Source organism: Prunus mume, linkage group LG1 (assembly GCF_029339155.1).
Source record: "Prunus mume cultivar Tortuosa linkage group LG1, ASM2933915v1, whole genome shotgun sequence".
In the NCBI taxonomy this organism is placed as follows: Eukaryota; Viridiplantae; Streptophyta; class Magnoliopsida; order Rosales; family Rosaceae; genus Prunus; species Prunus mume.
The window spans coordinates 27,314,308-27,336,276 of NC_142698.1; the positions used below are offsets into that span (position 1 = coordinate 27,314,308).

The window sequence follows — 21,969 nt, forward strand, 5'->3', positions numbered from 1 at the left end:
TTGGCCAAGTTCGTTGCAAGAATTCTATAGTGATACTTATCTCAAAATAAATAATCAAACGGTTGAAAAATAGGATCTCAGAGCTAGGCCCATTACACTTTGATTGTTCTTAGCCCAGTTTGGGCCTGGTATAAGAGCCCAACAAAAGGAAAACAAGATGGCAATAAGAATAAAAAATAAAACCGGGTAGAATTCGACCCCAAAAAGAAAAGCGGGTAGGAAGACGAAAATGGCCAATGGGATGTGTACCCGCCAAAAAGACAGTTGACCAAGTCCACGCTGTCGCGCCCTTCCTTACTTCCTGGTTCTCCAGTAAAATGGAAAAAACCGTCCGAAAATTCAGAGGCGCAGAAAGAGAGAGAAACGCAATGCTTGAACGAGACGAGAGAGTTTCTCTCTCCCTCTCTCTCTCTCTAACGCAGCGATCTTCTCTTCTCACTCCGAGAGAAAACGAAAATGAGCGTCATCGACATCCTCTCCCGAGTCGACTCAATATGCAAGAAATACGACAAGTACGACATCGAGAAGCAGCACGACCTCAACCCTCACGGCGACGATGCCTTCGCTCGTCTCTACGCTCGCTTCGAAGACGAAATCCAAGCCACTCGCCAGGTTTTTTTAGCTTCCTGTTTCCTCATTCGGTTGCCGAGAAAATGCAGGAAAAGTTTGAGTTTGTGGTATTTGGGATGTGCAGAAAGCCGAGAAGGCTGCGACCGAGACTAATCGGGCTGTGGCTGTGGCGTCCAATGTCGAGATTCGTCGGACCAAAGCTCGATTGATGGAGGAAATTCCTAAGCTGCGCAAATTGGCTCAGAGAAAGGTGAAATCAAATCTCTGTTTATTGATTTTTAAATTTAGGAAATTTTTTAATTTTTTATTTGGTTTTGTGCAAGCTGACTTTTTTATGAAGGATGTGTGATTAGATATGATTTGGTGGGTCACATTTTATGAAAATTTAATTCTGATGATGGGGTCAATTGAGATTGTGTACGGATAAACTGAGTGATAATAGCTCCAAATTGATGTCATATTCTTATCTGATAGCTGGCTTTATCTCCAAAGTCAACAGCTTCTTGGTTTTGGAAAAGTGGTGTAGTTTGAGCCGGACCGTTACCGTGGGTCTATCAATGAAAATGATTCACAAGATAAGCATGTCATATTCTTATCTGATAGCTGGCTTTATTTCCAAGGTCAATAGCATCTTGGTTTTGGAAAAGTGGTGTAGATTGAGCCGGACCATTACCGTGGGTCTATCAATGAAAATGATTCACAAGATAAGGGAAACAAGAGTGTTTCTTGTAGTAATGAAACAAAACAATCATCTTCAAAGAAATAGGGTTACTGTAGCAGAATCTAGAAGGAACTGACTAGGAAGTACAAGACTTTTGTCAGGGAGGACAGAGAGGAGGCATACGGTTGTCTAGAGATTATGCTAAAAGGAGACAACTGTAACCTCGGTAGATATCTCCCAAGGGAGATTGCATTTCCTCTTTTTTGTACAATTTTGATTCTGGAACAATTGGCATAAGCATTGGGACTCTATAAAGTCCTGCATTAACAAGCAGATAGAGAACCCCATTTTGATGAATTATTAAGGGGTGATTAGAATGTATCAGTTTCTCTGCTCTAATGACTTGGCATGCATTTGCTCGTCTTGCTTGATATGTATTTGCTTCTATGAATTTCTTGGGAGGCCTTTTATTCTGTCATACTTTACCAGCTCTGCATTCTTGGAGCAAATATGGTGTTCTTAAGGGCTTCATATCATCTTCGTTTTGTTAATTCCCTCAAGGCTATATTACAATTTCGTATCTCCTATTCATGTTTTACCCTCAATTGACACCACCTCCTAATATGTTACCTTGCTTCAAAAGTATACTTACCACCTTTTGGCAACTGATGTAGGATTTTGCTTTGACAACTGAAATTGCAAACGTAACCAACCCATATTAGGTTTTCTTAATAATTTTGGTAGTAGCATCTAACTGCGATAACCATTTTTTCAGAGAATTCTTGAGAACATCAGCCTGCAACGCCGGGGCATGAACTCTTGATCATTAATTGATTACAAGCGGATGCATGCCTATCATGGGCAATATTTTAAAATGCTCACAACTAGACTTTTATCTTTTCAACTTAGATTTGTTGATTTTATCACCAGTGTGGCATTGTGTAGGTTCGTTTGTTTTGCAGCCTGAAAACGTTTGAAAAACTCCAAGTTCATAACACGAATTGTTTTCTAATCCCTTACAATAACAGGTTAAAGGGCTGTCCAAAGAAGACCTAGAAACACGCAATGATCTGGTTCTTGCACTGCCAGAGAGGATACAAGAAATACCAGATGGGTCAGAAACTGCAGCCACAAAAGCTGGGGGATGGGCAACTTCAGCGTCTCATAAAAATATCAAATTCGACTCATCAGGTAATCAGTGTTTTTTATGCCTTTTTTTGTTTGTTTTGTGGTTATATTTTTCAATGAATGCCTTTTGTTCGATTATTAATACTAGTGTGTTACCTTACCAATCAGATGGGAACTTTGACAGTGCTTTTTTCCAGCAAAACGAAGAATCAAATCAATTCAGGACGGAGTATGAAATGCGTAAAATGAAACAAGTATGTAACTTTTTTTAAATTAATTTAGTTTCTTTTACATTTTGCTCTGTGATCAACAAAGAAGAGAGAAGAATCATTTAGTAATACAGTTGCCTCTAGCTCTTGCATGCTATAACTCTGCACTTCTTTTGATTCAGTTGGTCATTTGTGCAGGATGAAGGTCTAGATATCATATCAGAAGGATTGGGAACACTGAAAAATTTGGCCCATGATATGAATGAGGTTTGGATGTGATTCACATACCTCTGTTTCATTTTGTTATTAGAAAGGTTTAGAGATTGATCATTGTTTCAATATTTTCAGGAATTGGATCGGCAAGTCCCACTAATTGATGAAATAGATACAAAAGTGAGTGCTTATTCTCTCACTGAAATCCTAGTCTTCTCAATGACATCTGGGAGAAATAATGTTGCAAGCATTTTATAAGTTCAATACTTACTGATGATGTTTTGGTGCCTTGACAGGTGGACAAGGTTACATCGGAAATAAAGAGTAACAATGTTAGGCTCAAGGACAATCTTCACAAGGTATCTGTAAGCTGACCTTACTGATCAGTTCCAATTCTCACATTATGCATGCAGGGTTATAATTATTAGAACCTTTGCTTTTTTTTGTTTTCCTTTTTGCAGGTGAGGTCGAGCCGAAATTTCTGCATTGACATTATTTTGTTGTGTGTAATTCTCGGAATCGCCTTCTATATATACAAGTAAGTATCTCGCTCTGTGCATGTACTCAGAAATTTTAAATTCATAATCCCCAAATGCTAAGAGGTACTTCCTTGGAGCTGTAGAGTTGAAACGTTCTTTCAAATTGATATACGAATTTGTCTTCTGGAACACGTCTCATAAAACATTCAACTAAGTGTCATTAGGTTGATTTCATAGTCATGACACGTATATTTCATCGGTTTTATGAATTAAAAAGAAAAGGTTCTGTTTTCTGAATATGCTTTAGAACTGTTCCTACATCTTTCATGGGTGTCTGCTGTTATGACTTCCTGCAGACCAAATAGTCTATCCATCATTATTTACTATTGAACTGTATTTCCTAATTTTGTACTTAGAATTTTGTCTTCCCTTTAGCAAATGAATTCTACTGTTCTATTGCAGTGCACTGAGATGAAATTGCATTCAGAAGGCTTCGATCAGCAGCTATTATTGGACCATATCTTGCCTGGGCTTTCCTCATAACTTTTTAGCAAGTTCAAGTACGCCCTCAATTATCAAAACTAGTTTTGGCTAATTGAAGATGATTATTATATAGTTTCTTACTCAGTGGTTCTTCTCTCAATAAAATGGAATTTAAATTGTAGTTTAGGTTCATTTATTCCTGTCTGTACTTATCATGCCATTAATTTATTAAGCATCAGTTTATATTGGTACACAAATGTTTCGTAAAGTCTGTTATCTTGACCATAATCCGTACTGTGAGTAGGGAAAAGTGTTTTGCAGAAGTATTTAACGATGTCAAGTTTGCTTTCTGTATAAGTAAAGAATTGATAAAACCATGAAAGGATAACGAACTGAATTTACATAATAATGGCCGATATTACTGAGAATTCTACTTTACATTACATAACAGCTTCAGAAAAGTTTTTTCTTTTATTTTTTCCCATGATCAAGCATAAGCTTTTATGTCTAGCCATAAGACTATTTATTACACCAGTATTGTGAGGACAAGACACGTATACACATAAACAGAGTTAAGTAGACAGAAAATACACAGAATACTGATTCGGTTAGGCCAATCCATACCATGCATTGTACACTTTGTTTACATTTCATGCTGTATAGCCTGAAACTATCGCCTCCTGACTGTGTCCGTTCTTTGAGGATCATAGCTTTCTGCAAAGAGTTTACTTCATTACTCGAAGTATGTCCCTGGGAAGGTCATTTCATTAAACTCCTCAAAGTTGGTGGGATCGGTTGGATGAGCATTGAGTAGGTCATACTGGGAGTGGTTTGGGATGTAGCAGTTGATAGCGTTGCCTGCCGGTCTCATGCTAGGCAGAAGATTCTTATCTATTTTCTTGCTTTCTCGATTGTTGATGAGTGGAAAGTGATTTTCTTTCATATTTTCTTCTGTACTTTTCATTTTTAGTGTGTTGGAATCAATGACCGAAGAAGAAATTGATATTGTTGATTTTACCATATTATTTGAACGAACTTCATAGCTATCTTTGCTCCCTTGAAAGCTCACGCTTGAATTGGTCTCTGTTGGAGATGGAGCTTGACCGGAAAGTATGGAAGCTAATAGTTGGCAGTCTTTATATAGAAAATCGGTGATAATATCAGCATGAAGGTTTGCATATGTAGCCTGTGTCTGCTCAACTTTTGGTAGGTACCTCCAAAATTCTGTGCTATAGCTGTCTTGACTGTTGCATGTGTTCTTTGATCTATTTCCTCTCTGTTGAACTCGACATAGTACCCAATCATCCAACTGTAACAAGAAGAAGCATTTTTTTAATTGCCTTTGAGATTACATTGTTCTTATCAAAGTTGATATCCGAACTACATAACCAAGTGATAAAAAAACACCTGTGTTCCAATCAAAAAACAAAATAGATATTTCACAAATTTAAGTACGATATGTCTGCACAAGATTGAGTATCTTGAATCTTGAGGAACAATATTTAAGAGGGAGCCTAGGCTAGCATGAAAACCTTCTATAAGCTTCACAAATATGAGTGAAGACTTAGCTAGAGTGTGGTAACTCTAAACGGTTGATGGAGGTCACTCCCATCAACGGTTATCAGTCACATGCACGTGGGTGACTGACACTAGCATTTTTTACAGTGTGAAACAAAGTACTGTGTTAGTTGATTAGAAGTCTATGCCCTAACCAAGGAGGTTCTGGTATTGGATACACTAATATGTATCTAAGGCCCTCGAAGTGGTTTGCTCCATCTTTTTGAGATACATATATTTTGAGATTCATATATGGATATATGCAATCTCAATATCTCATGATATCCACTTACTCTCATAGACCCTTTTAACCTTGATGGTTTAATGGTATTGTCAAGCAGTCTATACTCGTTCATGATCCATTCAGTTTTAACTCCTTTTGGGGCACGACCAGTGTAAAAGACTAAAGCCTTCTTCACCCCGATGCGCTTCAATCCACGAGAGGTGAGAATTGGCTTGTCACTGCTAGCAGCCTTCCAATAGCCTGAAGCTGCTGCTCTATTTGGCCTCACCCCATTTGGATACTTCCGGTCCCTCGGGCTGAAGAAATACCATTCATCTTCTCCAAACAAAGCATTGTCTGCAGAAACCAAGGAAGGAAAAAAAAAACATATTTAGCTGCTATAGAAGGATCAACCCCTCTGAGGAATTAAATGAGTGAATGCTGCGGAACTGACTGGGTAGCTCCCACGGATTATACTTATAGAGATCGATTTCAGTGATCAACTGCGCTGGAAGTGGATGCGAAATCACTTTGTTTCGCAAGTAATGAACAATGAGTTCTTCATCAGATGGATGGAATTTGAAACCAGGAGGTAATAATTGCAAAGCCGAAGAAGGAAACGTTGACACTTTCTCCATTGAAAGCAGAGTTTCTTGGATGATGAGAGAAGAAACAGAAGCAACGATAATATCAATCGAAAACAGTTGGTATTGGAAAAAGGGAAGTGGCGTGGAGGCATTATATGTGGAATTTTCATGCAGATGTGGACATTACGTGAGATATATAGTTTACAAGATGGTGTCACGTAAATGTTTGAACTCTTGAAGAAAGGGACTGAGAGACAGCTACCCCTTTGGATTTTCATATTGGAATTACATTCTTCGACCAACCTGTTTGGATTGTATGGTCATTTGGCCCCAACTTAATGTAATTCGGATGTGGGGCATATTATGCATTTATGGATATACCGAATGGAATATTCCATGAGGAGAAAGTCGTGCTGATAAAACGGTAAAAACCAGTAGCTTATGTGGATATATTGATTAATGCATGCTGTAAAGAAGAAGAGTTATCTTGGTTTCTACTGAGTTTTGGTAAATTCTCTGTCTTAAAATTGCCTTACTCACTTTGCACAGGATCTACGTACTATAGCTCCACTATGTCTAGATTACTTGTTAGAATATTAATAGTTGTTGACTCACATCATATCATAACATGATGTAGAAAATATGGCTGAGGCGATAGAAGAAGAGTTGGAACGTTGCGCACGCAAAAAAAGAAAAAAAAAAACAGCAAGTTGCAAGTCTAGGCCTCGGAGCTCCGATTTGGGTGCATGAGCATAAATGGGTCCATGACCCACCATCCTTGGCCCTTTTGTTAGGAGAAAAATATACTTGAAACTGGAATACATCCTCACTCTTGCCGTCTCTCTCTCATGTTGTGAGATGGAGAGTTAACTAAGTTTTTCTCCTTTGTTAGGGGATAGATTTCCTTTGAACAAATTAAATAGAAGGAAAAACTGTTAATTTCATTATTACTGTAGTAAAGTTCTCACATAACACTATTACTGTAGCAAATCGACAGAATATTGATACTTAATTTAGGTCATATCAAGACTATATAGGAATGTTCACCATCGAAATAATGAGACAATATCAACAACATATTGAAATGGTATCGATATAATGGGACTATTTGCTACACTAATAATGTTACCTGAGAATTTTGCTACAATAATATTTATAAGGGAGATTCACTATTATACCCAATAGAGGGGCTCAAATTATAAAAATATCCATATATGAAATGGATTTTAGAAACATACCCAAAACCTTATTTACAACATTACAAAGAGACTTTTAACTTCTTATAAATTACAAAACTGCCATCAATTTCTTAGAACAAGCCCATTCCAAAACCTCATAAAAAAACCCAAAATACTTAGTAAGGTATCAAAGTAATTTAATAATCAAACTTAAATTCAATAGGGTCAGCTGTCAATTTTTGGGTTTTTTTTTTGGGTTTGTTTATAAAAATTCAATGCTGTAGGGGTTTATCTATATTATTAGTGCTAAGAATAGGTATATCACTAAAAACCTCTATATATAAATCTTTCCCTTGAGTAAAATATTTCATTTTTGAGAAAGAGAATTCATTCATAGAACCAAAGGCGTACATCGAGTGACACGATACAATGACCTCGTTAAAACCTTCCTAGGAAATCGCATGGGACAACCTCAAGGGAGGAAAGAGTACCACACATGTCATGGACTAACAAGAGAAGGTCGATTCATATCATTTTGGACCATTACAATAAAAGAACAAAACAAAAATGAAAACTAACACAAAGATCTCTGACAAGAATCGCAACTACCAACATAGTAGACCCATAGAAGAAGGTTGGAACTGCGCAAAAAAAAAAAAAAAAAACCAGCATTGCCCAGACTCCGATATAGCCAAAAAAATAAAACCTTTGGCTTTTTGTTAGGAGAAAAATATACTGAAACTGCAAACTCATAGTCCTCCTTGAGGGGACCAACACAAACTCACATAACACTATTACTGTAGCAGACAGAATTATACAAAGAGCTAGAAACCATGAGAGAAACACGGAGGAGGAAGACACAAAAATAAAAGTGAAAGAAGAACCCATGCCAGAAGTATCACAAACTTAAATTCAATAGGGCCAGCTTCAACACCTAGTAGAGAAAGAGAATTCATTCATAGAACCAAAGGCGTACATAGATACAATGACATCGTTAAAACCTTCCTAAGAAACATGTAAGTTGTCATGGACTAACAAGAGAGGTTGATTCATATCATTTTGGAGAACAAAACAAAAATGAAAACTAACACAAAGATCTCCGACAAGAATTGCAACTAGAGACCAGTCTATGAGCAAACTTATAGTCCTTTGGTAAGTCATATGAGAGAAACACGGAGGAGGAAACACAAAAATAAACAGAAGCACCCAATTTCAACTCAGAACAAAAGAAAACCTGATATGACCAAGCATAGATACAAGGGATCAACAGAAAAGGGAAAAACAAAAGGATAGCCAAACATAAACTAAAGACACATAAAACAAGACCCTAACAAGATTGGCCTCTTAGCTTGATGAACTTCCAACCAAAGAACATCATAAGGGGAAAGTTTATTAGATGCCAAGCCCACAAACGTTCCTGCAAACACATCAAGGAGAATTGGGAGACTTTCAAGGTTGTCCTTTGACACCTTAGCAGCAAGCTCGTCGATGTAGAAGAATTGCTAAAAAATAGTAGATTCTTGAAAACCACTCAAATCCCAGAGCCTTGGCATAAAACAATCCGCCGAGAGAGGAACAGAGAGTGCAGAACAATCTAGACGCCAACCACCTGAAACCCCAACTTGCACCAGCAGGCACCTCGCGATGCTTGCTCTATCGCAACCATCGCCATCAAACCACCAAACCACCAGAGAACGAGGGACCCTTACGTGACGGTCCCTCGTTTGCCAAAATCTTAGGGCCACCAAACCCTACAGTAGAGAATAGTGCATGAAGACCACACAGGACCTATCAACCAATACAAGATCCGAGAAAGACAACAACTAGTGCCGAGGGGGAGCCCTAGAACTAGACGAAGCCAATAAGAGCTAGACAACCAGAGCCAGATGATGCCCAAGAGAACCGGATGAGAGGTGTGAAGGGTTGATCGAAGAAGAAATGAGAATAGATTTGGTTGACGTGAAGGAAGAACCCACGTCGACAAATTCCAATCGAAACTCACGAACTTGAAACCACCACTACAAACCACCACACCGAGAAGACACCCCACCACGATCCTATTCAAAGTCAGAGAGAGATGAGTGGCACAGACAAAACCCTAACCTTAATTTTGACGTGACAGCTCTCCTCGTGTACGAGAGAGCAACCTTTACAACTTTGTATTAGCTACGTTAATTAAATAAAGGGTAAATTACCGAATACCCCCTGAACTATATTGATTGTCGAAATATCCATCTTGAATTATTTTTTCAGCCAATTTAGCCCTCATATTATTTGAAATGGTCAATTTAGCCCATGCTACCGTTAGTTTTCATGCAATTTCATGCAATTTTCTGTCTACATGTCACATGGTAGGCACATGACTCACTGTTCAATTAAAATTTAATTTTTTTAATTTTAAAGCACTTCAATTAAAATTTAAATTTTTTTTAAAAGTTTAAAATAATTAAATTTTAAATCACTTTAGCGGCCTCGACCTAACCCATGCCTTCTTCAAGCCCATCTCTGGCGCCGTTATTCAAGGAGACAACACACCAGATTTGCGGCATCTTGAACTAGGATCCAAAGGCATCATCTCAATCTCTGGATCCAAAGCAAAGGTTGCTTGCATACTCCACCTCCTTCTCAATCTTTTGATTCTGATGCTTCCAGCAAGAGGTCAGGGAAAGTAAGCAAGCTAAGCTACCCGTCACTTTGTAGGATCCGACCTCTGCATCGTCACCTGCTCCACCGGCAAAGTTTTGAATCAGCAATTAGAAAGGCGGTTCATCTAGAGGTGACCAAAGATCCAACTGGCATACTACAGCTTTGCTACAAGATTAAATCCGAAATCGAAGACCCTATCGTCACCTTCCATTTCAATGGTGCAGATGTGAAGCTAAAACCTGTGAACGTTTTTGGTTAGAGAAGATATTGTTTCTCTTTCATTTTCCCCAACCAATGATGTGGCAATCCATTGCAATGGTTTTTTGGTTATCAATTTTGGATACATGGTTTTGTTTTTTCGTTTAGGGAAGAGGGATGAAGAAGACTGTTTTTTGTTTTTACATTTTTTTTTATTTTTTATTTGTAAAATGACAAACATACCCTTATAATTGATGGAAAATTGGATGGAAGTGTAGAAAAACTTGACGGTAGGTGTTAAATTGGAAATAAAATTTATTATAAGGGCTAAATTGGCTGAAATTGGCTGAAAAAATAATTTAGGGTGGACATTTCGACAAACGTTATAGTTCAAGGGGGGTTTTCGGCACTTTACCCTTAAATAAAACATATCATTGGCAAAAATTGTTATGGGGCAGTGGATGAGAGGCTTTGATGTCAATCTTGGTGTAGGACAAGTCTTGGAAGCTGAGTTATGGGGCATCTATCTTGGACTGAAAATTGCTTGGGATATAGGTTGCAGTGCAGTTGTGCTTGAGTCGACTTAGCGACCGTGATACACCTGCTACCTGCTTAACAAAAATGTGGAAGACCTTCATCCTCTTGCTACTATGTTGTGGGGATGCCAAGACTATATAAACAAAAACTGGGTTTGTTCTATTCATCATGTATATCGTGAGTGCAACATGGTAGCGGATAAACTAGCTGAATTGGGTTCATGTCTTGAGTTGGGTCTGTCAACTTTCCATGACCCTCCTGACAGTATTAGGTCATTTCTTAGTGAAGATTTACTTGAAGTCTGTAGGCCTTGAGCCATTGTTTAATTTCTTTGTTGGGCGTTAGCCCGTTTCTTCACCCCAAAAAAAAAATCTCATTGGCCAAAACAATTGTTGATAGTTAATTAAATATTTACCAGAAAATTTTAATAATTTATTATGATTGTTGTTTTGCATTGTTGCTTGGAATTAATAAAGATTTTAACGGCGGTAAAAACACCACTTCCCATCTGTTTTCAACGCAATGGTGCTCCAAATTGGCTGGATACAGGCCGGACTCAGATTGTGACAAATCAGATTGTCAATGCATGCAACGTTGTCTTTAATTGTTCCAAATCTTCAACATCGGATTAACAAAAAGGTGCTCTTAAGACTTCTTGCCTTCCACAACTTAGTTTTCCACGAACCAAGCTTCATGGAGAAGCTGTCCTCTCTCACTTGTGCAAAGACATAGTAATGCCACCAACATAAACAGTAAAACTGTATCTTTCTGCCATTGAAAGTCTCCTTGTTTCTACTTGTGGTTTGAGCGACGTCTCACTCTCTAGCCTCTCCCAAAACTTCATGATCAACATGTCCGATATAAATTATTTTTAATTCTGTATAAATATATATTTTTAGATAATTAGGCAGAGTTGTAAGGCATGAAAACATTCTGTAATATATGAATTCAAATTTGTTGTTTTATTCAACTTATTACTCTTCGTGTTTATTCAAAAACAGTGTTTAAAATTTATCGAGACAAATATATATAACTGGTTGCATTTATGGAACAAAAAGATCACACAAAAACCAATATATATATATGGTTCAATTGCTACATGTATTTTCATAGTCAATTTTTCATAAACATATGAGAGGTGCCACATAATATTTCATCTCGAAATCTTTGTATAACATCAATCTCATTCCAAATTTGATGATCGCGTTGAACCTAATCACATTTCTTGACCTACTATACGAGCGAGTTTTTATATAATAAGATAATTAAATGGCCAACAATACGCATGATTAGTAAGTATGATGCATCAAATGAAATAGTTTTATTTGTTGGTTTATATAGTAATATACAACTTCAACAAAAAATAAATTGCTAATGTCGAGCCTTTCCTGCTTGCAAGTCTCTCTCTTACGTACTCTCTTCATCATATACGTGCATGGGCATGGGGTCCATAATTCTAGTAATTTAGTAAGAAAATCCATAAAAACCGATGCCCACTTGAGCTATTAGAGTTAAGAGAAGACTTTGTTATGAAAAAAATTAATCAGGAAAAACTTAGCTTTAACTATCTTCGATGAGAACAGCACGATGAAACCCAGGTCTTAATTTGTTTCGATGTAGATGAATACTCAAACTCTATCTGCTGTTGTATATATAGAAATTATTTCTCATGCATAAAAGCATAGGATTATGAACCTTGTTTGAATCGATTAATAAATTATTCAATGTTTATGGGATCGAATCCTAGGTGGGTTTGTCCTTTTATGTCTGAATCAAAGGTCAAGCTATATCTTGTTCTTACGAACGTGCATGTGGGGACAGTTGATGGTTTATAATCCTATAGACCTTTTTTTATTAATTTTTTCTTTCTTTTTAGAAGAGAAAGGAAGAGAAGCAAGAGGGAAAGTTGTTAGAAGAGAGGGGTGAAGGAGAGAGAGAAGCATATATATGTTACTTTAAAAATTAAAAACTAAAGATTCAACTCATTTTTTTCATTGGAAATTTAGCGTAGGTCACAAAATCCTTTTGAAATTTGGGAAGAAATGATCCTATTTCTTCTTTTAAGTCTAATTAACAGTGCTCTTACGTTTGCTAACCGGATCTAGTTCAGTGAAAAATGGACTTCATTTGCAAGCTAGTGGTCTCAAGTTTGCTCTCATTCTACAAAATCTTGAGGGTGGTGGCTCGCACTTGAGCACAGTATATTGGTCTGTCAATTCTAGTCCATTGCCTCTTCAGCTTCGGCTGGGAGGGGGGTGGTTTGCTTGGAGTGATTATCCAGTCAGATGGCTTCCCTCTAAACCTTTTTTCTTTTTCTTTTTTCAAGTTGAATTTTGATGGTTTTGTGGAAGTCTCATCTTCACCAGCTTCATGCGTTATGTGCTGTGTTCTAGGCTTGCGTTGAGTCCTAGCTGTTTCTTGATCCAACTCTGTTTGTATTCCTTTTGTCTCTGTTTTGCTCCTTCCCGTTTGGGTTGTTCAATGACATCATATTTTTATTGTTGATGCTTTAACTACAGTTTAAGTAATTCTCTTATTTTCTTTTTTATTTATTTTTATTTTTATCTTTATTTTTATTTTTTTATCCATATTTGAGAATACTCACTCCCTACCTTTGTGGTGTCAACTTTTGACTTTGATAGATGGGTCAACGAGTGTTGTAAGGGGTTTTGTGTTGACCTTTTCTCATTAAGCAAAAAAGAAGAAGAAAAGACACATGTCTATGAATTAATAAGCAACTCATCGTACAAAAGGCCGGTACCACATGATATGTAATAATTTTCTAATTTTTGTTCGACCACTAGAATAATTTTAGTAATCTCATATTAAATTTTCTAACAATTTATTCATGAGCTATTAGCAGTCAACACAGACATGGATGTAACGTTACATACATATATATTTTTGTCCAACACATTCTCAAGAGAATGAATCTCCCCTTCAGATTTGTAAAAGGATAAGGTACATTTTTGCCAATTCTCGAGGATGTATAGCAAAGTAAATTCAATCCAAAGAATACATTCCTTTATGATAAAAGGACGATATAATTATATTAGATCAATAAAAGAAAAGAATACAAAGAACACATACTGTAAAAGGAGTCATCCTAATAATAATATAGTTGACAAAGAACATAAACTGTAAAGGGAGCCGTTTATTAATAGAGTAGTGATCATAGTATTTTAGATCCTCTACACATTGGAAAGTGCATATGCATCTTCCATCGTAACAACCTCCGTAAACAGCCTTTTCCCTTTTCCTACATTGATCCTGACGGTGTGGTGCTATTATCTACATCTCCCACGCCATGCGGTGCTATTATAGTCGCATAAAAAAAATCTATGCAATATGTATGAAAACTATACTACAGAAAATATATTGCTATTAATATTTGTGAATTATTTGATTCTAGTTGAATATTTTTGGTCGATCACGTTTAATCTTAATTATTTATTTAAGTTGATCGAGTTTAATTATTACTAAGACCAGATACTTTATGTTTTTAATTTCAAATGATTTTGACCTATATTAATAAAATAATTACCCCTAGTGAAAGTTTATAACTAGAATGTCTAGTCCGAAGAAAACTATACTACAGAAAATATGTTGAAAAATTCGGAGACGGGGGTGAATGAAATATAATATTCTAACTAAACTGACGTTAAAGAGATAGCAAAAGTTCCATTGATGCCGTCTTGAGCAAGGTATGCTATAGGAGCAAATTGTTTGTTAAAAATTATGAGAGGCTACGACAAGGTAGAAACGGGCAAAATGGCGTGCACTAGGGCTGCTAGGCAACCGTGCTAGGTTTGGTTCTCGATGAGATTCTACGGATTAATTGCAGACTTGTAAGTGTCTAGTACCTACATTATCTGTTGTTTGATGAGTATTTGTGGTGTGAGAGATGTTTAGTTGGTCTCTAGATGGTGTGCAAGATCCAATTCAGTTTGTCTAAATCAATCGATCTAATTCAATTTAATCTAAACTTTATTGGTTTTGATGATTTGGTGGATTGGATTGGATCCCTAATTTTTAAAACCGACATGTTGGATCGGATTACGGATTTGCTTGTGAGAATCCAATCAATCCAATATCCAATCAAATCTAGTTAGTTTTATGCTTATTGTGCTCAATTAGGTAATTTTCATTAAGAAAGTTATAAACATTTTAAGTAATTTGATGGAGTTATGTTTAATATATTATAAAATCAAAATAATTTTCTCTAACATTTTATTTATATTTTACGTTTACGTCTGTTAAAATGTTTGATTATATTAAACTTGATGATAAATGTTTCATATTATTATATAACTAGGGGAATTTGTAGAGAAATAAGAGGAAGAGAAAGACAAGAGAATTTGTTCTCTCAAACTTATTCCATTCATCTTTGATAAGCACCTATTTATAGGATTACAACTATAGGTATTTAACCCATAAATTATAGTTACTAATTACAACAATAAGAGCATAGGTTACATATATGAAAATGTGGAGATAATGGATGTTATGGTAGTCATCCACATTCCCATATATTTATAACAAATATTTCATTATTATATTTTTTTCATTATGAAAACCGATAATCCAATCCAATCTAATTCAGTATCAATTGGATCGTATCGGAATAGATTTAAACCTCTAATGTGATCGAATTGGAAAAATCAGAATCCAATCTATATTAGATTGGATACAGAATTGGTGAAATTGTATTGATTTCGAACCCATATATATACATCCCTTGCCAATACGAAAAATTCATTAATCTGCCAATCCTTTTCACTAGTGTACTTTTAATACAATTTGCGCATGTTTTAGGCGGGGCATTGGTCCGAAATGTTTTTTATTAGATTTTTTTTGGGATTTTGGGTCATCCCACCCGCCTTGTAACAAAAAATAGAAGTTATCATGTCTAAAATATTTGATAATTCAAGCATGAATCAAGGAATTTAAAAAGCCTAACCACATCTCCTGTTCTAAAATAATAATATACAGGTAAATTTGTAATACCCTTTTTGAATGTTATTTTAATAATTAATATTATTATTTTAGTTTTATGTATTTGACTTTTATTTACTTGAAATTACACCACTGGGGATGACTTTTTTTGCTTTGGTTGCAATATTTTGCAGCCCAATGGTGGTGCAGCCCCGTTTAGAGCTAGAGCCCCTATTGGGAATGGCCTTAGAGATTCCGAGGGAATTCCGTTTGTAAGTTTCTTTTCTATCTTTAAAAAAAAAAGGACTCATTTCTATTGTAATTTGTCTTGGAAATTGCCCAATAGGCTAGGTCAGTTCCGAATCCAGATAAAAGAGTCGGGTCAGCCATGTTTTACCAACCCCTGCAACCGTTACATTACATAAGATAAGCTGACTAAATATCTAGAGGCTAGAGCTGTCCATGAATGAATTCCCACCAAAGCTGTCCATTTTCCAGGTTAAAAAAACAACAATTGAAACACGTACGATAGCCGCTTGTGCTATGCTCCCTCTAGAGTCCCAGTTCACACTCTTGGATATAGTCTCCTCCCATGAGCATCGCATGTTTAGCCTTTAGAAGACAAATTAATGGGTCACACTCTTTCACACAACATCCCTCTCCTCCTAGCATATACCAAGTTTGCTTTATATAAATCAATGCGCTGCAGACTCTGCTACTTCATCAAAATTCAAAACCCAATCCTTGATTTGTCATGTCTTCTTCTTCATCATCATCATCATCAACAGCTCTCAAATGGCTAAGCCATGTTGTTAGCTTTGAAACTACCCCTTCATTAGCGGATTGCTGTGGCGCTAACAAGAAGTTACCAAGGCGAAGAAAACAAAAATCAGCACCAACAATATCGGTGTGGATCTTGGCACTCAATCCTTGGGATTTATAAAAAAACTAAAAGCATACATTCTATGATCTTTGGGAGTAGAATTTTCTGGAGTATGCGTAGAGCACGAAAGCTAGGCCAGTCCCAAGAAAGCAAAGACAACCCCAGATGACGAAGGTGCTTCTGTAGCAAGCCATGGGCATTTCCCATCTTCATGATTTACTTCCCTTTGGTAAACAATAGCAGACAGACAGCCAAAAGCAAACGACCCTATTGAGATATTGGCCACAAGGAAGGAAATCATGACGATTTGAAATGCATATGGGAATGGCTTGCTACGCAAACACTTTTGTCATCGGGTTGTCTTTGTTTTCTTTTGGACTATAGCACGAACTACCTAGCTTTAGTGTACTACCCCAAAGATCATAGAATGTTCTGCGTTTTAGTTGTTTTTATGTTGGGCATGTAACTCTTATCTTCTAGATATAAACACATCTATTTTTTAACTTCCAAGGAAAACCCAAAATTTAAAATATGTTGCTTCATATATAAGATAAACTTTGTCCTAATATTATTAACTAAATTACAATATATGAAATCTATCTTCATATTTTATATTATAACTAGCCTCTCCACATGCGCTACATGCAAGAGGTTTTTTTTAAATAATTTTTATATTTTAAAATTTAATTTTAATTTAGAATTAAAAAAAGATAATGTGTAATTGTGTTCCATAAAAATAAGATATATTATCTGATTTTTCTTTTAATTATAATTTTTTTAATATGAAAAAGTTTGAATTGACCATATTATCCTTATTTAATTAATAATTTCAATTCTTAATGTTTGCATTAACCAATGACATTTTATAGTATTTTGAATTCATTCTCTGCCTTTTACTTTATATATACTAGCCCACATGTGCCAATTGGTTTTCTTTTTTCTTTGTTATTTTATTTTTAGAATTAAGAAAAAATAATATGGGTAGTTATGTTCCATAAAAGTAAGACATATTATCTGATTTTGGTTTTAATTTTAATTTTTTTAATATAAAAAATATGAATTTATCATATTATCCTCATTTAATTAATAATTTTAATTCTTAATATTTGAATTAACCAAGGACATTTTTTGGTATTTTGAATGTTTCACCATTATCTGCCTTTTGCTTTATATATATAGATATAGATATAGATATACTAGTAACTAGCCCTTTGAGCGTATGTCAATTGGGTTTTTATATATATTAAGAAAAAGAAAATGGGTGTAGTTGTGTTTTATGAAAATAGGGCCTATGTTCTCATTTTGTTTTTTATTTTATATATTTTTAATATAAAATATTGTTAGTTTACTCATTTAATGGTTAAGTTCATTTCTTACTATTTTCTTAACATAAGGGCATTTTTTTTGTTATTTTGAATGTTTTCCATTCTTTTCCTCTGACTTTATATATAGATTTACAAGCATGTATTTGTTTTGTAATTATAGATTTACAATTTTTTTTTTCTAGTATATTCAGAAAGAAAACAATAGACTTATGCTTCCCATGCAATATATTCAAACCCGTTCCGTACTGAATTAGCTTTGCATGTGACTCTGCGTAGATTTTGATTAAAATTGTTCAAACCCAAGAACAGGACCAAACTAGAATACCAAGGAATAAACTAAGTATTTGTTAATTCATTGGAAAGGGGAAATTATATGCAGTGGATATATAGATGTGAAGAATGTCTCCGGCGTAGTCTTTTTCTTGGGGCTTTGCCCCCTACTTAATAAAAAAAAACAAAAAATGTCTCCGGCTATTACAAATAAATTGCAGTTGAATTCATACACAGTCCCAAGAGAACTACGGTCGTTTCAAAAAATTTAGAAGTCTTAAGTGTGTCTTGTGGCCAACTAATAGAGGTAGAACACTAATACAATGGGATCCACTCTATTAGATAGGTGATGCATAATGTGGTATATAAATATGGTACATGCCTAATATTTTCCAAATATAAACTGTCAACCAGTGTCAGGTAGAGAGGCTAGCTAGACTAGAGTATGTGTTCTTACTCACAGGAGTGTCCTCTTGATCATTGTGATTTCATGGTGGTGGGAATAAACACTGAGGAGATCAGACACGGCTTTTTGAGCCCTGCTGTTTCCCATAGAGACAACATGTTGGTGAGTTGTATCTACTCGTCACGGCAAACAAACCACGAAAAGATGAAAGAAATAACAGAAAAAGTCAAGATGACGAGAGTAAAATAAGATAGAGCACATTAAAAACTTACATGATTTTTTAATATGCATGTGTTCACGGAGAGTTTTTGCTTTCACTACATAAGAGCAACAAATACGTATAAGAAGCAGATTCAGGATTGTTACTCTATAGGGTCATATTGTTAAAGTTTCGATTTTCTTTTTAAGATGGAATATAAAAAAAAAACCTTGAATATTAACACAACACCACACCCCCCCCTTCCCCAAAAGAAAAAGAGGAGCACAATTAGTGCTGAACCGTTGACCTTAAGATTCTTTTCAAATCAAAGGCTACTATGGTAAATGACATCTTTATACTATTAATGTATACTTTTAGTATTTATAGGTCTACCTAACATAATTATAAATTTTTTTTAAACCCTAACAAATATCTTCCTTTTTTTTAAATTTGTGTCGGCACTTCTTTCTTCTACCTCTCAGTCTTTTTCTTCTTCTTCCCCCTCTCTCTCTTTTCTTCTCCCTCTCAACCATTGTCTTCTTCTTCCTTCCTCTCTCTCTCTCTCTCTCTCTCTCTCTCTCTCTCTCTCTTCCTCCCTATTTCTTCTCCCTAAGAGCTTGCATCTTCTTCTCCATAGGGTCGTCTCCAATGGCTGCCAAGAGAAACTAAGGACCTCCAAGCCATTTCCACGACTGCCATGGGGTCGTCTGACCCCATGATGGATCCGCCACTGCCTTGCATGCGAGTTTTTATTCCCTTTTCCGTACATTAACGGTGCATTTGGATGAGGGAAGAAACTTGAAATTTTGACAAAAATTAGAATTTCTAAATTGTCATAAACTAATTCATGTGTTTTGATATAAATTTTTTAAAAAAAACAAAGAAATCTAGAAATTCCCCGTGGGAAAAAAAATGGAATTTGGAAGTAATAAATCTGAACTTCAAATTATATCTAAATAGTCGTTATTTCTAAAATTCCAAGATTATAAACGTTAAATTCCGTGTTTAAATCCATTAGCCAAATAAGATACTTTACAAATTCTAAAACATTAATTTCCGTCATTTTAAATTCATTTATGAATCCCTCAATACTTTTAATTTTCCTCATCCAAACACACAGTTTTGGAATTTGCTTTGTAAAATATATAAACAAGAATAGTCGCTCCAATAAATATATCCTCATTGATCATGCCTTGTTTTTTTCTTTGTTTAGTTAATTACTTAATCCCTTACCATTTGGATGAAGGGATTTGAAAGAAAGGATTTGGATTTGAAACTAAGGCTAAATTTGGTACAAAAACAAGAACCATATTAGATGGAATGTATTTGAAATAACTAGAGTATATTTGAAATGGATTTGAAATTAATTACTACAGCCAAGGAATCATTGAAGGGAATATTGTGGGAATGATGGTGTGTAGAGATTTCTAAAAACTCTACAACCAAACTTTGAGAGTATAAATCACCTAGCAAGTCATATCTAATATGAAATCAAAGTAAGAGCCGAAGCATTAAATAAACTAAGGATTCATGCAAGTCTCATTTGGTCTCAATCTTTATAAGTCTATGAAAATGTGCACCAAAGACTCTCTAAATCTTATTTGAGAAAAAAAATAAGATGTTCATACCCTTGGAGGGAATCTTGAACCAAGAATGGTGTTCAAGTAGAGAGAAAGATAAGATGGTCATACCCTTGGAGCGAATCTTGAACCAAGAATGGTGTTCAAGTAGAGAGAGTGGTCCCTTTGTTGTTGGCTCTACCTTTGATGTTGATTCTCCACCTTGTAGCTCTCCAAATAGATACAAAGATATGCACCTTCCCAAAGCTCTTCACCAAGGATTGAATGGGATGAAAGAATGACTAGACACCCTCACTTGATGTGATAAATTGAAGGGGTTAGGGAGAGAGAGCTTGGTGTTTTCTCTTTTCCAATTTCACCAACTTGAAAACCTTAGGATGATAGGATTCCATAGCTACACACTTATAATGTCACAAGAGCGATAAAAATGCCCCCAAACCCTAGTGTAGCCACACCCCCTTCTTTTGTGTGTCATCTTTTGCTATCTTGGTCCAACACATTAATCCTATAATGTGTCACATATGTGCCTAAGTCCATATGGTCAAATCCATTTTGAATTTCCAAGTCATATGTGAACTTTAATTAAAGTTTGATAATTTTAATTGAATAATTAAATTAATCTAATCAATTTAATTACTCTAGTGACTTGACTAATTCAATCACTTACTTGTCTAACGAGTGTTGGTCCTGGTCATCCTTAGTTGACCGTGTCAAGTGTCAGATCAACCATTTGACATTTGACCTTTGACTTTTGACGACTTTCACATTGACTTTGACCAGTCACAAAATCATTCGTTCTCTTCATAATTTTCCAATTGATTCCTTTTCGGTGTGCGATCTTATAAGTTCTAATTAGTGAGGTAGTTGGTATGAATGATTCATTCTGAATCAAGTGTGAATTGTATCCCTCCATAAGATTCTCCCTATTGGGCCTTACATGGCTTCCACAAGTCATGAGTGACACCTACCAGTATGTCATGGCTTACCCAAGCTAAAAAGAATTCATTTAGAAAAACCAAGTCAATTTGTAATTACAATGCAATTCGATCCTTCTCTAATTCAATACTCTATGTCATATTCGCGGGATATGGTAAACTTGTGTCAAAATCCCTAATATGACATCTCTAGAATATATGATTCAATCTGATGAAATTGCAAACGTTCTTGTTTCAATTTCCATCCAATACTTTGGCCAAAGATTCACGAATCATATCTTTAAAGTATTATCTCTTCTTACTAAGAGCATAGATTCTTTATTGTACATTCACATGTCTCTGCGTATACGTTGAGAATCATGAGGAACACCTTTAAGTTACCTCATTTTGATACGACCGTATAGTGCTCTCAAAGAGAAACAACATATACATAAGACAACTTTGATGTCTCAGGTCTAAAGATTAATTTGTATTATCACAACTTAGAATTCTTTATTTGACACTTGTGAGTAAGACTTTCATACAAGAATTCTAGAGTTGATCCCGTTCAGTGAACTCCATCTTCTATAGAGCACCTACACATCTGTCTCAGTGTCTCTACATGAATGACGTGAGACTAGTCATCCTCCCAATTAAGTAGACATAATGTGTATCAATCTTTGTGGGTCACCATTGTCCAATTGGTGATCCTATGACCAGGAATATTTTAGGATATGATATTTATATGTATGGAAAGATTTCGTGCATCTAACTTATTTAGACCACTT

General features: G+C 35.6%; 2 protein-coding genes across 3 annotated transcripts; one reads left to right on the forward strand and one right to left on the reverse strand.

Annotated features, from left to right (window-relative positions):
* Nucleotides 1–339: 339 nt before the first annotated feature.
* On the forward strand, nucleotides 340–4,800 carry LOC103325043 (syntaxin-71). 2 transcript variants are annotated; one of them, XR_016123235.1, is made up of 10 exons: nucleotides 340–612; nucleotides 695–820; nucleotides 2,260–2,422; nucleotides 2,528–2,613; nucleotides 2,767–2,835; nucleotides 2,917–2,961; nucleotides 3,078–3,140; nucleotides 3,243–3,319; nucleotides 3,723–3,820; nucleotides 4,454–4,800. XR_016123235.1 is itself a non-coding variant. In XM_089043994.1 (8 exons), the coding sequence occupies exons 1-8, from the start codon at nucleotides 457–459 to the stop codon at nucleotides 3,321–3,323; spliced, it is 789 nt and encodes a 262-aa protein (XP_088900120.1). In that variant the 5' UTR covers nucleotides 340–456. The 2 variants fall into 2 exon arrangements, 1 of the variants encoding a protein (XP_088900120.1); XM_089043994.1 differs by lacking the exons at nucleotides 3,723–3,820; nucleotides 4,454–4,800 and having other exon boundaries at nucleotides 3,243–3,323.
* Nucleotides 4,801–4,951: 151 nt separating this feature from the next.
* LOC103325377 (NAC transcription factor 56-like) lies at nucleotides 4,952–6,547 on the reverse strand. The gene is made up of 2 exons (XM_016797355.2): nucleotides 5,978–6,547; nucleotides 4,952–5,880 (listed from the first exon to the last, which is right to left on the reverse strand). Exons 1-2 carry the CDS (start codon nucleotides 6,159–6,161, stop codon nucleotides 5,492–5,494), a joined length of 573 nt encoding a protein of 190 aa, XP_016652841.2. The 5' UTR covers nucleotides 6,162–6,547; the 3' UTR covers nucleotides 4,952–5,491.
* Between the last annotated feature and the right edge of the window lie 15,422 nt (nucleotides 6,548–21,969).